This window comes from Monodelphis domestica, chromosome 4 (assembly GCF_027887165.1).
Source record: "Monodelphis domestica isolate mMonDom1 chromosome 4, mMonDom1.pri, whole genome shotgun sequence".
NCBI classification, from domain to species: Eukaryota; Metazoa; Chordata; class Mammalia; order Didelphimorphia; family Didelphidae; genus Monodelphis; species Monodelphis domestica.
The window spans coordinates 122163836-122179569 of NC_077230.1; the positions used below are offsets into that span (position 1 = coordinate 122163836).

General features: G+C 36.6%; 1 protein-coding gene across 3 annotated transcripts in view; it reads left to right on the top strand.

The window, feature by feature from the left end:
- Positions 1–15734, top strand: part of C4H2orf76 (chromosome 4 C2orf76 homolog) — a 79353-nt gene that overhangs the window by 45898 nt on the left and 17721 nt on the right. For all 3 annotated transcript variants that reach the window (XM_056793757.1, XM_001362936.4, XM_056793756.1), the window contains 2 exons: positions 4929–4966; positions 12976–13057. In XM_056793757.1, coding sequence (XP_056649735.1) covers positions 4929–4966; positions 12976–13057 — 120 coding nt within the window. The remainder of the gene's footprint in view (positions 1–4928; positions 4967–12975; positions 13058–15734) is intronic.

The window sequence follows — 15734 nt, forward strand, 5'->3', positions numbered from 1 at the left end:
CAAAGATCCCAGCTTTTGGGACAAAAATCTACTATTCGATAAAAACTGCTGGGAAAATTGGAAGACAGTGTGGGAGAGACTAGGAATAGATCAATACCTCACACCCTACACCAAGATAAATTCAAAATGGGTGAGTGACTTAAACATAAAGAAGGAAACCATAAGTAAATTGGGTAAACACAGAATAGTATACATGTCAGACCTTTGGGAGGGGAAAGGCTTTAAAACCAAGCAAGACATAGAAAGAATCACAAAATGTAAAATAAATAATTTTGACTACATCAAACTAAAAAGCTTTTGTACAAACAAAACCAATGTAACTAAAATCAGAAGGGAAACAACAAATTGGGAAAAAATCTTCATAGAAACTTCTGACAAAGGTTTAATTACTCATATTTATAAAGAGCTAAATCAATTGTACAAAAAATCAAGCCATTTTCCAATTGATAAATGGGCAAGGGACATGGATAGGCAGTTCTCAGATAAAGAAATCAAAACTATTAATAAGCACATGAAGAAGTGTTCTAAATCTCTTATAATTAGAGAGATGCAAATCAAAACAACTCTGAGGTATCACCTCACACCTAGCAGATTGGCTAACATAACAGCAAAGGAAAGTAATGAATGCTGGAGGGGATGTGGCAGAGTTGGGACATTAATTCATTGCTGGTGGAGTTGTGAACTGATCCAACCATTCTGGAGGGCAATTTGGAACTATGCCCAAAGGGCGACAAAAGAATATCTACCCTTTGATCCAGCCATAGCACTGCTGGGTCTGTACCCCAAAGAGATAATGGACAAAAAGACTTGTACAAAAATATTCATAGCTGCGCTCTTTGTGGTGGCCAAAAACTGGAAAACGAGGGGATGCCCATCAATTGGGGAATGGCTGAACAAATTGTGGTATCTGTTGGTGATGGAATACTATTGTGCTAAAAGGAATAATAAAGTGGAGGAGTTCCATTGAGACTGGAACAACCTCCAGGAAGTGATGCAGAGCGAGAGGAGCAGAACCAGGAGAACATTGTACACAGAGACTAATACACTGTGGTATAATCGAACGTAATGGACTTCTCCATTAATGGCGGTGTAATGTCCCTGAACAATTTGCAGGGATCTAGGAGAAAAAAACACTATTCATAAGCAAAGGATAAACTATGGGAGTGGAAACACCGAGGAAAAGCAACTGCCTGAATACAGCGGTTGAGGGGACATGACAGAGGAGAGACTCTAAATGAACACTCTAATGCAAATATTATCAACATAGCAATGGGTTCAAATCAAGAAAACATGTAATGCCCAGTGGATTTACGCGTCGGCTATGGGGGGTGGGGGGTAGGAAAAGAAAATGATCTATGTCTTTAATGAATAATGCTTGGAAATGATCAAATAAAATATAATTAAAAAAACAAAGAAACAAAAAAAAACTATGATTGGAAAATTATGCACTAAGATACATTTTAAATGGCCTGAAATTCTCCCTCTGGCTCTATTTTATCTTAGAATCAGACCCAGGTGAGACCTACACTTCACCATTCGAGATGCTTTTTGCACATCCACCTATACAGGCTAAGCCTTTCTTCCCTGCATATGCATCAGTATTAGGGAGAGATATTTCTATTGCTTCCTATTGTTATATTTATGATTGGACTGAATATTTAATTGGTTGCCAGGGATTTAATTTCTAAATCCCAAAATTTACAAGAGAGGGAAGATATTAAGGAAGAGAGAAAAGTGTTGGGGGGGGGGGGTAGGGAGACAGAGAGAGGGAGAGTTCTGTCTTCCTCTGAGCCAGGTAGTAATTCTAAGCCCCCAGCCAAGGGAAAGGAGTCTTAAGACGATGGGCCTTTCCTGGAGGCTCACACCTCCAGAAAGGGCAAGGAAGAAAGCTGGCCTTTATACTCACCACATTGCCAATTAAATCAGACAATTCTTTTATCAGTCTCAATTCCAGCAGGCTCCACTCCAAGTGTGTCTCTTTCAAATTCCAAGTGTCCCTCTTCATTCCAAGTGTCTCTCCTCACTCCAAGTGACTCTTCAAGCCTCTGTCTTCAAGTCCAAGGGTCTGTCTCTGTTTCCACTTTTAAAGACTTTTTTCTCTTGTGTCAGTTCCCCTAAATTTTTACGTCTATCAACTGCATCCGACGCTCTACTCCAGGACTGCCCACTCTTTCACACGTGGGTCACAGACCTCCCACTCAATTTATGGAATGGATGTTCACACCTTTTTTTGTGGTTAAAATCCAAAATGGGTAGATCTCCATGTTGGAGATTAAAAATTAAAAACAGAACAGGGCTTACAATTTAATCTTCACAATCAAGGAAGATCTAAGTACCTTCATTGTTACAATCAGGGGAGAGCCAAATCCAGTCTTCACACTATATACAGGAATAACAGCACAAACTGCATGAACTCCATGAATCTGGAACTGCAGTACAAGCAGGACCACTAGAGTTTTTACTTCATGACCTGAACCCTGGAGACAAGGTGTATATAAAGAACTTCCAATGTACTGGAGCATCTTAGCCTTCCTGGGAAGGGTCATTCCAAATATTGCTAACCACTCCAATATCCATAAAAATTGGAGAGAATACTCTTGTATTCATTGCTTACGTGTAAAGAGAGCCTCTTCTATTTAAACTGATTGACTGTATCCTATCACATGCATTGGAGATAGCAATCCATAGATAAGTGGATACATTGAATTCCTGAATTTAAAATTTTTTATTATTGCTTTTATTTTGATTAGAATATTTTATTTTTCCCTTTTCTCATTTCTTATCCTTAAGGCACATACAATAGGTATTAATTTTTTTATTCTGCAGTAATATAAGTTTAAAATATATATACTGGCTATAATATTAATGCATACCCAAAAAGCTTTAGACTATGGAAACCTGCCATTTATTGATAAATGTTATGGGACTTTGATTAATGATTGTGTCTGATTCAAAGAGAAGGGAACAAAAGAGCCACTATGCAGTGCCAAGGAGCACAAGGTCAACAAGGACCAAACCAATCCACATGGGATTGATGAACTTCTAAGCCAATACAAAAGGACTTGAACCTAGTGTGAGACTCAAGGTTGCAACACTTGACATATGTTAAGTCGTAGGACTCCTTATATCCACACTCTTTGTGAAATACTCACAGACAAGTACCAAAGTTTGGCTATCATCCTGGCTCCCCCTATCCCTAAGAATGACACTTCCCTATCACACAAAAATCTAGTCCTTTTCCTCTCTTATAATATGGCAACTTCCTGTAGTCTTGGCTACAAATGGGTAAGTGAAAAATGTATTCTGTCCTACAGACTTGTGGGATAGAAATTACTTTAATTGGACCCTAATACAGGGGCCTGTTAGAAATTTATTAAACCCTAATACAAGGGCCTATTTTGAATTTATTCTTGTTTACTCACAATTTTGTATACATAGCTTTTTGGTATTTTGATTCTGATTTTGAATTTTTCTTTCTCTGAAAAGTTTAATTTTTCTTCCATTTGTTTTTCTTTTATGTTTTTGGGTTTTTCTTTTCTTTTGATAATTGACTGATACACTTCAGAGGGGATTGTATTTTTTTTTAAACCCTTACCTTCTGTCTTAGAATCAATACTGTGTATTGGCTTCAAGACAGAAGAGTGGTAAGGGCTAGGCAATGGGGGTCAAGTGACTTGCCCAGGGTCACACAGCTGGGAAGTGTCTGAGGCCAGATTTGAACCTAGGACCTCCTGTCTCTAGGCCTGGTTCTCAATCCACTGAGCTACTCAGCTGCCCTGGAGATTGTATTTTTATAAAAATCCAAGATTTTAAATTTTTGTTAAAAAAAAATTTTCTTCAAGGAAAGAAGCCAGCTAACTCCAAAAATCCAGAGAATAAATTGTTTGCAGAAAGATGCCTGCAAAATCTACACTACATCAAGAAGATTCAGAATGAACTTTGGGGTGTGGTTGATTGAACTGAAGGTTGATTGAACATTTATTTTCAATGTACACTCTTATGCCAAAAGGAGACTGCCCCCTAATTGGTTTTTGTCAATGCGCCCAGCATTGGTGATTTATTTACAATAGGATGAAATTAAGAAATCGGAGAGAGAAGAAAGGGAAAGAAGAGCTGCTCCAATCTAGTCTGAACCAGGCTGGAGTTCAGAGACCTCAGCCAAGGGGTCTCTCCAGAAAAGCCAAGGAAAAGGGGAATCAGCCTTATCTGACTTTATTTGTGGGAAGAGTGTTTTGTGATTGTGTTCATATAATTCTTTTATGTGGCTTGGCAGGTAGACTCCCAAGTATTTTATACAGTCTTCAGTTTTTAAAAATATAATTTATTTTTCTATCTCTTCTGCTGAGTTTTGTTGGTAGTATATAGAAAAGCTGGTGATTTATGTGGGTTTATTTCATATCCTGGAACTTTGTTAATTATTTGAACTGATTTTTTAGTTGATCTAGTAACTCTCTTTTCAGTGTGTTCAGTGCACTGTGAATATTTCTTTAGTGAAACAGTTTTGAATTGCTTGTGTTTATATCTTACATTTTTAAACTTTTGCAGAAATTGGAGTTGTTTGTTCTTCCTGTATTTTAAAGCTTGAACAATAAGAGAAAGCAGTGTTGTTCATTTATCTCTTATTCTAAGGAAAATGCACAGAATTGGGTTAAAGTAATGGTATATTTCATGTAATAAAAATACATGATCCAACAAAGCCTCATAAAATATTTTTATAGATCTGGAATTCTAACAAATTGAAAAAGTCATTTTGTTTTACACAGTGTGTCAAATTTTAAAATAAACCCTGTCATTTTTCTGATTGCTCTTTCTTAGTTTTATTTGCCTTATGTAGAAAGGGCAAGCATACAGATTTCTCAATTTTCTAACCTTTCAAAGTAAAAAAATCCATTGCAATAATTTATAATAAGACCTTATTCTTTTTTCAGATAAAATGAAGATTATTCATCAGGCACACAAATCAAAGGTATGTTTGATAGGTGTGTGCTTGAGCTTTATTATTTGTGGCACTGATTATTTAGTAATAATATAAGAATGATTTTCTATTTTCTTAACTTAGTATGAACTAATCTCTTGAAAAACATTCACAATGGTTCTGAAATACACAATTTATGTATATAATGTATGTATATAGGTTTGTAAATACATGTATGTATGTGTGTTTACACATACATGGAACATAAATGCATACAACAGAGTCCCAAAATTGACGTCATGAAAAGTTATTAGCAAAGAAAACTATTTACTATCTTTCATTAGCCTGTATGAACTTGTGATCCTTAACAGAAAAGTCTGGAACAGAGTCAAATAAAAGTAATATGCTTCTTGTGACCTAAATATTACCCAGATTGTGGAGGGTGAGGATAGTGACTGATTATTAGGAAGAGACATTCTTGGGCTACACAGTGTGAATTTTAAATTACTCCACCTTACTTAGATCTTACATTATGGTGAAGATAGAATTATAATCTCCTGATTGAACAATGAAGGTACTTAGTTCTTACTTTATAGTGAAGGTAGAACTTTGAGTTAAGTCTATTTTTAGATCTTAATGCAAAAAGGTGTTAAATAACTATAAAGGTTAAATTAATTACAAAAAGGTTAAGTAACTCACAAAAGGTGAACTTAACAAAGAAGTGCTAAGTAATTTTAAAGATATAATCTAATCAAAGAAGATGAGAACTAAAGAATGGGCATTTAGAGGAGGGGACACAAGGGTAAAAGATCTATATATTTGGCTTATTTCCTCTCTCCGGGACCTTTTGGCGGCGGAGATTTGGCTGGTGGCAATGTGTTGGGCCTTTCGGCATCTTAACTGGCTACAAGCTATTGTCCTTTTCGGTGGTGTTTCTGGCTGAGTTTTTTCTCCTTTACTTTCCAAACTTATCCTCTTAGGGAGTGCTACACTACATTAGTCTTCTTATTTGCCTCTAAGGGCTTACATATACTCACATGCAGGAACTCAGACTATTTACAACCCTAGTATGTTAACACTTAATGGCTTACGTGGCATTTAAATAAGTTAGTGTGTTAATAAAGCCAAAGTTATCAGTTTATTCCTTACATCAGCTGAGTATACTTATTTTATTATCTGACTTTATTCTAAGCCTAACCTTCCCTCTAACCAATGTGTGCCAGTTATTATAAGGATGATGTGATGAGAATTTGGATGTCAGTATACCTCCTTCAGCACTACTGGAAATACAACAGTATGGTGTGGTATTATCTTTGTATATAGTGGATGTTGCCCACAGGGACAATATAAAAACTTTCACCTAGAAGTCTCAAGAAACCAAAAGTATAGTGGCCTAGAAAGAAATGATCAGCAGAAGACAATTTGACCTATTTGTGCTTATAATTGCAAAAAAATATGGCCTATTTTTCAACAGTCTAGCAACAATATCCTTAAAATCCACAGGATGGAGCTATTTCACCTGTGAAGCAAGAGAGTGGGATTGACATGACTACTAAACTGAAATAAGAGAATGTTTTTAATGCTACTAAAGCTCAGTATCATAAATAAAATTGCTACCATCTCTGTCTTTAAGGCAAAATAACTATGTAAAAAACAATTGCTTCAGCATTTTTGAATAATCTAACTTAGTAGAAAAAGAGGCATGTTATAAACAGATATGTAGATTCTACATCATTTTAAATGATAGAATCAAAAGATATATGGAAACCAAACTTCTCTCAGAATTTTAAAAATTAAGTCCCAGGTCAGATCTTAGGTTAAGCAATAGACTCAGCACAATGTTCCAAGTCATCTGCATCAATGTTGTTGTGAAATAATAATTATGATGATTCTATGTTGTGGCCTGAAGGTGGGACCTTGTTTTTTCAAAGTTTAAGCCTGAGGAATGTTAACTCTGCCAATACTCTTAAGGTGGAAAGACTTCAAATGCAGGATTAGTAATGGACACTTTTTTTCTTTTTCCTGAGGACCAACCTAGCTATGTTTAGTGAGGTTCTTCACCAGAAAGATTGAAGGTTGTTAAATGTATCAGTCACAATAACTCTTGAACACTATCTCTTAAATCAGAGAGAAGGTGAAATCATAGGTTATTGAATAATTAAATGATTACTTTTTTAAATTCTTACTTTCTGTCCTAGTAACACTTCTAAGATAGGAGGGTGATGGCTAGGGCAATCGGAGTTAAGTGACTTGCCCAGGGTCTGTGATAGAGACTTGAAGAGAGAGGTTTTGCAGGACAAGCCAAGATGCAAGAAACAAGCTAGGGACCTGATCTGCAAAATCAAGGAGAAGGTTCCAAATGGAATGTTCTTAGGAGAAAGCTTGAGGGGGAGGATCTGATTCTCTCTAGGCTCTGGGAGTTGAGGCTGGCTGAAGGACCCTTGGGGGGCTGGCTTGTCTTTGGGCTACTGACCAAAGGAGGAACTGTTTTCTGTCTCTGTCTCTGTCTCTGTCTCTGTCTCTCTCTCTCTCTCTCTCTCTCTCTCTCTCTCTCTCTCTCTCTCTCTCTCTCTCTCTCTCTTTCTCTCTCTTTCTCTCTCTCTCTCTCTCTCTCTCTCTTTCTCTCTCTCTCTCTCTCTCTCTCTCTCTCTCTCTCTCTCTCTCTCTCTCTCTCCTCTCTCTCTCTCTCTCTCTCTCTCTCTCTCTCTCTCTCTCTCTCTCTCTCTCTCTCTCTCTCTCTCTCTCTCTCTCTCTCTCTCTCTCTCTCTCTCTCTCTCTCTCTCTCTCTCTCTCTCTCTCTCTCTCTCTCTCTCTCTCTCTCTCTCTCTCTCTCTGCGGGTTTGACTGACCAAGAAAGGAACTAAGCCAGGCTGTAGGGGGAAGAAACTGAACTGATCATTGTAGCTTCTGTCCCAGGTTGAAGAACCCTTAAGAGGGGCTTCTGAAATTAGGCTGAGAAACCTTGGTGGCTTTGTGAAGAAGAAAGAAGATTTTAAACAGTTGTCCTCCATCTTTCTAATTGTCTCTCTGCCACAGTTATGACTGGACTGACTATTTCCATAACCCTTCTAAATTCTCCTTATAGATTAGGGACACCCGTATCCCCTTCACCTCAATTCCCATCCTGTTTGATTCCAATAAACCTCCTTACCTGAGAAAGAGAACAAGAGCAGTTTCTCTAAACCTCAGAGTCACCTTTAAGTTACACAGAAAGGAGACTGACGGGGGCAGCTGGGTAGCTCAGTGAATTGAGAGTCAGGCCTAGAGACGGGAGGGTCCCAGGTTCAAATCTGGCCTCAGACACTTCGCAGCTGTGTGACCCTGGGCAAGTCACTTGACCCCAATTGCCTAGCCCTTACAACTCTTCTGCTTGGAGCCAATACACAGTATTGATTCTAAGACAGAAGGTAAGGGTTTAAAAAAAAAAAGAAAGAAAGGAGACTGACTGACAAGGGGGAGGGAAAGGGAGGCACGTGGGAGAGGGTTGGAGAAGGGAGGGAGTGAAGGGAGGAGGAGGTTAGGAAATAGATTGATCCATCAGCCATCAAGAGTGATCAGTAGGCAGACCCCAGTGCATTCCCCTGTGGCAGTACCCCTGTGGCAGCATCCCTCTATTTGTAGCAGTATCTCTCAGTATCACTCCATCTTTGTAGCAAGTGTCCCATACTAGCAGCTCTCTCTAGTCTGTCAGAGTACCATTGCAACAACAGAGAAAGTCAACAGATTATCACTTCTATTTCAGGAAACACACCTAGGAAGTGTCTGAGGCCAGATTTGAACCCAGGTTCTTATTCTAGGCCTAGTGCTTTATCCACTGTCACTTAGCTGCCCTTCGAATTATTAAATTATGTTGACATATATAGTCATTAAGAAATTGATTATAGTTCTAGATGTTATTTATGTAGAATGTATTTTTGAATCTTAAGAGTTTTTGATGGAAATAATTCTATTACATATGAATTAAATATCTATAAAAAGGCTTTGGTGTTTATAGTGTTTTGACCCAGAGCTTGTTTATTATTGGTATTGGAAATTCCCAGCAAGGAATGTCAATCAATGCAGTAGTCTTAGAGAGTTGCCTACGGGAACTGAGGAGTTATTTGACCTGCTCAGGGTTATTCAGCCAACAGCTGTCAGAGACAATAATTGAATCCAGGTATTCCTGATTTCAAGGTTGGCTCTCTGTTCATTATTTCATGCTGTTTTTCTTATAGGGTTAACATTCAGAATCTAGAAACTCAATCATCTAGAGCCTGTTATCTTCACTTATGTTCAAAGTATTCCAAAACAAGTATGTATACAAATTGGTGAATGTTCGTTAACAAACTTTGGCTAATAAACTTTAATTATATATTTAACACAAACAGTTAAGTGTTCAGATTGTGACATGGAAAGAAAATGGAGGCAGACCTGGGTTCAAGTTTTGTCAAAGCTACCTCTTACCTTCTTTGGTCTTGGACCATTCACTTAACCTCTTTAGTTTTCATTTACTTTATCTTTGAACTGAAGGTATGGACTGGATAACCTCAAATTCTATAATCCTGAGATGTAAACTCTTGGTTTATGGATTCCTCTGGGTAGTAAAACTTTATTGATAACTGACCAAAACTTTTTATGTTAGCTATTTCATTGGAAATCTTTCAAAAATGTACTACATACTTCCCAGAATTCTTGAAGTATGCAAAACATAATTTAAACTGATTTGTGATCATGGCTGTGAATATCAGTGATTATTTCTACACATCAATACAGTGAATTCCCCTGGTTTTTCTTTTTTTTTTTTTAAACCCTTACCTTCTGTCTTCAGTTCAATACTAACTATTGGTGCCAAAGCAGATGAGTGGTAAGGGGTAAGCAATTGGAGTTAAGTGACTTTCCTAGAGTCATATAACTAGGAAGTGTCAAATATCAGATTTGAACCCAGGACCTTCTGTCTCTAGGCCTGGCTCTGTATCTATTGAGCCACCTAGCTGCCCTTCCCCTGTGATTTCTCGATTAGTATTATCTGCTTCTTATATTAAAGGCAGAGACAATGTTTTAAAATTATTTCTTTTATAACTTTTCTATCTCTTCTCTTGTTCTTCTTTGTCACTTCTTGCTGTTTTCTGTGTGCTTAACTTTAGTAACTTCTCTTCCTTTCTAATTGCTTAGAAACTGGACACTCAACCAAACTTGGAACTGTATGTAAAATAGTAAATTGTGAGTGAGAATCTGAAAAACTCTTCAATGAATAAAATAGTAAATTTTAGTGAATGGATTTTACAAAATCGATTTTTTCAGATCCTTTTAACTCACTCCATGGATCTCTGCCTTGTAATGGATGGCTGTTATCAGAGAACTGAATTTTGGACAGATGATGTTTTAACAGTATGTGCCAAATTAGGTTATATCTTTAATTCTCTATACAAGCACTTTCCAGTTTACAAATGAACTACATTTCCAAACTATCAACTCATTTTAGAGAAGTCTTTTATAATCCTAATTAAGCCCATAATACTGAACATACTGGTTTTTCATTGTTTTTATGAGAAAATGAGTTTTGAGTTTCAAAAGAACTAGGTTGGGAGAATTTCCCAGCTCCAGTAGTAGCAGGGTGGGAGGGTACAGGTAATTCTCTCAAGTGCAGCTGAAAGAGGTGAGTCTGTAGTTATGGCAGCTTTAGAGATGTTTATAAATTGGGCATTTCATAGTAGTGAACTGTCTTTATAGAAACATATGTGTAATAATATTTTGATTAATTAGAACTTAGGCTCACTTAAATATTTTTACTGCATAAAAGAAATTCATATCAGAGATTGATTCAAGCAGCTAAGCTTCTAGGCTGTCGTCTTTTGGAAACGATTATACACAAAATAAACACCTATAAAACACTCTTGGCATTTGAAGGGTTTTGTTATTTTTATTGGGATTGGGAATTTCTTCCAATGCAGTAGTTTCAGAGAATTTCCTGTGAGAATGAAGGGGTTACATGAGCAGCCCAAGGTCACAGGTCCTTGGGTGCTTTCAACTGGAAAATACAGACCTTATCATAGGGGGAAAAATGTTTCAATCAAAAGTAGAATGAGAAACCTTTAAAAATATGATCACAAAATAATTTAATAAAGTACTAATAAATTAATAGAGAGACATTGTATTGTGTTGGATAAAGGGACTACTAGAAGATCTGCTTCTGACATAGCATCTGTGTGACACTGAATAAGAAAACTTAATTACTCAGTGTTCCCAGAAAACTCTCCAAAGCTGCTAAGTTTTAGTGAGATGCTGATCAGGATTGATAAAAATATTTTCATGCCAGCAGTGCCCTATCTCAATGAAATCTCTGTTTCAATAATAAAAAGAAAAGTATTGATGAAGTGCTTCTTCAGTGTACAGCACCATGTTAGGCATGATGGCAGATATGAAAGAAGTAAAAGGCATTCCCCATTGTGCTAAAATCCAGCGGCAATAAAAAACACAGGAAGCAATCAGATAACAATTAAATGCTAAACTGTGGATATCACAGTAAGTTCAGAAGGAAGTTGGAGAAGAGAGAAATCACTCTGAGAAAGAGTTATATGACTAAGTAGGACTTGAGCTGGCCTCTGAAGGATGGGAAGTTTTTAGGTAAGTGGGTAATGTAATGTTGTAGAGGAGAGGAAATGGGAAAAGTCTGCAGCAGAGCTGGAGAAGCCAGGACTACTGAACTGTCAGTCAAGGAGGACATTCTAATTGAAATGGTGACCAGGAAGGACCCTTAAAAAAGGAACAGACAAGCTGAGGAACTTAGTCTCTTGCCCTTGGGACAGAAAGGAGGAAGGACAGAAAAGTCCTGCTCTCTGGTTTCTTCACACCTATTGGCCATTTTCCCAAATCTGAAACTATTCCACCATCTTCCAGTTTAGGAATTGTTTTAGGATTAAGGAAACCCCAAGCCCTCTCTCCCTTCAACTTCTTTACCTTTCCCGTTCTCTTAAATAAACCCCTTACTTAAACTTAGAAAAGAGAGAAAGTGATTTGTCTGATATACCAAGTTATTCACTCTGAGCTAATTTCATTGATACCAACAGAAAAATTCAACTAAGGGGGGGGGGGGAGGGAGCAGGGAGGGGAAAAGGGAGGAAAAGAGGGAGAAGGGAGGAAATTGGCAGATCTGATTTTGAAATTATCATCTTCCTCTTAAAATAATCAGTAAATAATACAATAAGGCATGCTGAGTAAGGGGAAACAGCATAGACAAAGGCATGGAGATAGGAATAAATGTTCCATTGTATGGAACCAACCTTAGTATGAAAAAGTATAGATTATAAAATAGCTGAAAGAAATTAAATAATGTTCAAGTAAATATAGCTGGAATTATGTTATTAGGTTAAAAAAAAAGATGTGTCCTGGCCAGGAAGCAGTGGAAAATATCCTGAATTTGGCATCAGATGACTTTCAGTTTGAATCTCATCTTTGATACTTAATACTGTGTGTCCTTGGGCAAATCACTTTATCTCTGTTGGATCTCAGTTTTCTCTTCTAAAAGGATTGAAGCAATTGGACTCTAAAACACTTTCTAGCCCTCTGTTGTTCATCTTATGATCCTGTAAACAACCTGCTTTATTGAAGAGAATGGATTTGTTCACTGCATATCCACTATGGGAAATTCATTGTATAATAAGTAATTGAATGAAGTAATGAGTTCTTTCTCCATCGCTTAAGGACTTCATTTATTCTGTCAAATAATTGAAATTGTCCCTATATTTATGTTAAGTCCTCCCTTCATAAATAATAGAAGTTCTGTCTTAGTTATAAGGTACTAATTAGTAGAGTTTGTGTTAGTGAAATTTTACCATGTTACTATCATTTTATGAAAGTACATGAAAAGTTAAAAATAAAATCCTCATTTATATATGCTCCAATACTCCTTAGCTTAGTCAAGTTTTTAGGTACATGAATAGTTGGACCTTTTCTCATATAATTCCTTTATTCTTGTCTTATTATAGAATAATAGACCATGGACCTGACCTAAGATGAGAGAACCCATTATGCATTAGAAATGCTGATAAAATTAATGCATTTTTTCACTTATTTCTTTTTAGACTAATGAACTCGTGTTGAGTTTAGAAGATGATGACAGACTCTTGTTAAAAGAAGACTGGACTATGAAAGCAGCTGGAGTTGGTAAGAGTACATTTATATTGCCTGAAGGTGGTACTCACTTTGCTTGCCTTTATGCTGATGACTGGCTGATTATGTTTGGATAGCTTGCTGAAAAGTAAATGCTATCCCTGATGCTCTTTACACTCTGTGATAATTATTCAGGGAAGCAAGAGAGAGAAGATGATGTACATTCAGATCATTGGACTGAGGGCAGCAGGTACCTGCTCTCTAAATGTGCAGAATGCAAATTGGGTTTTTCAGAAGGTATGCTCAGAATTTTGCAGAGGGTAATTTTCAGTGATTGACAGGTTATTAGTAGCATATCTGTTTAGTCTTATCAGTAACATTTAGACTGATGTTTTGGATAGAAATTTAAGTAGTCAAGCTAGTGTGGAGTAATGAAATAAGAATGTTTGTTTAATGTGAATTGTGGTTTCTGATAGTCGTTCAGGGAGGCTTAAATAATATAATTTAGAATTGAGTATAGTGTGTGTCGCTTAAAAATGACCTGATTTTTTTTTTTCATTTCTCATGGGAATGTTCATGGACATAGTTAATAGACATACTGCTGGAGAACTTGTACATGTGACATGCTTTGTGACCATTAGATGTCACTACAATTCTATTTATAGGTGCACCTGAAAAATCATCTGATAACAGAAAGAACCAAGACTTTAAGAGACCATTGAATACTATAATATTATTGCCATATGTTATCTTTTTTGGCATTGATAGTGCCTGGCATTGATATATAACATCAGTTTCATAATCTCTTTTATGTTTTAATTAAAGAATACTTAGGCTTTGCCTGTAATAGGAAGTCTGAAGTACTGAAAGCACATAGAGTCAGAGACCCTGAACTTGGGCGAGTCACTGAACTAAAATGAGGTGACTTCCAGCTTCAGAGCTAGGATTCTATGATCATTTTAGGGGAGGTATATTAACTGTTTCTTTGATTTTTTGATGCAAATTTGTCTTTACACCAAAATTATCTCTGGAGGGAAAAAATGTTCACTACCTTCCACATTGAACTCCTTCCATCCCCCTTGCAAGAAATAACAATTATAGTGAAAACATCCTGTATTGTCACTGAATTCTGCTGAGAAGAGGGGGAAATGAATCATTGTCTATCAACAAATATGTATTAAATGCTTTCTAGGTGCCAGACATTGGAAAAAGACAAAAACAGTGCCCACCCCACTTTAAAAACACTTTATGTCTAAGAATTAATACTAAGTATCAGTTTCAAGGCAGAACTGTGGCAAGGGCTAAACATGGGGTTAATTAATTAATTGACTTGCCTAGTTTTACCTCCCTAGCAAGTGTTAGAGGCCAGATTTGAAGCCAGGTCCTCCCATCTCCTGGCCTAGTGCTTTATCCATTGTACTACCTAGCTGCCCCTAAAACTGCCTTGTTATTAAGGAATTTGCATCCTAGTGAGAGAGAGACAATTCATATAAGATCAATATAGCATTAATGGAAGGCTTATAATCAGTTTCCTGGCTCTTCATTGATATTTTAAATATTTAGACTTCAGCTTACTTTTTTTTCCCCTTAAATTTATTTTTCCTTTTTTTATTTACATGTAGAAACAATTTTTGATCATTGTTTTCTGACATTTTACAATTCATATTCTTTCCCTCCCTCCTGCTCCCTTTCCAGGTAGTAAATAACCTGATATATGTTATACCAATACTTTCATGCAAAACATAATTCCATATTGCTCATGCCATGACAGAAGACATATTACAGATACAAATAAAAAACTCCTGAAGGAAATAAAGTGGCAGATGGCATGCTTTGATCTGCATTCAGACTCCAACAGTTCCTTCTTTGGTTTTGGATAGCATTTTTCATCATGAGTTTCTTGTGGGTATCTTAGAAACTTGCATTGCTGATAATAGTTAAGTCATTCACAGTTGATCATACAGAATTGTTATGACATGCAATGTTCTTCTGGTTCTGCTCACTTCACTTTGCATCAGTTCATAAAACTCTTTCCAAGTTTTTCTGAATTTATCATTTTCATCATTTCTTATGGTATTCCATTACAGCCATATACCACAACTTGTTCAATCATTACACATTCGATGGATATCCCATCAGTTTCTAATTCTTTGCCACTTCAAAAAGAGCTGTTAAAAATATTGTTGTGGTAGAGATACAGTAGTAGTATTGCTGGGTCAAAGAGGCTATATAATTTTATGATCCTTTGAGCTGGTTCCAGATTGTTTTCCAGGATGATTGTATAAGTTCACAGATCCACCAACAGTGTATTAGTGTCCCAATTTTCTCACGTCTCCTCCACCATTTGTCACTTTCCTTTTTGGCCATGTTAACCACTCTGATAGTTATGAGGTGGCATCTCAGAGTTGTTTTAATTTACATTTCTCTAATCAGTAGTGATTAGGAACATTTTTTCATACGACTATAGATAGTTTCAATTTTTCCCTCAGAGAACTGCCTGCTTCTACCCTTTGACCATTTATCAGTTGGGAATTGCTTTGTATTCTTATTAATTTGACTCCATTCTCTATATATTTGAGAGATTAGGATTTTGTCAGAGACACTTGCTATAAATTTTTCCCCCAATTTATTGTGTTCCTTCTAATCTTAGTTGCATTGGCTTTGTTGGTACAGAAACTTTTTAACTTAATGTAATCAAAATTACTCATTTCATTTTTTGTAATGTTCTCTT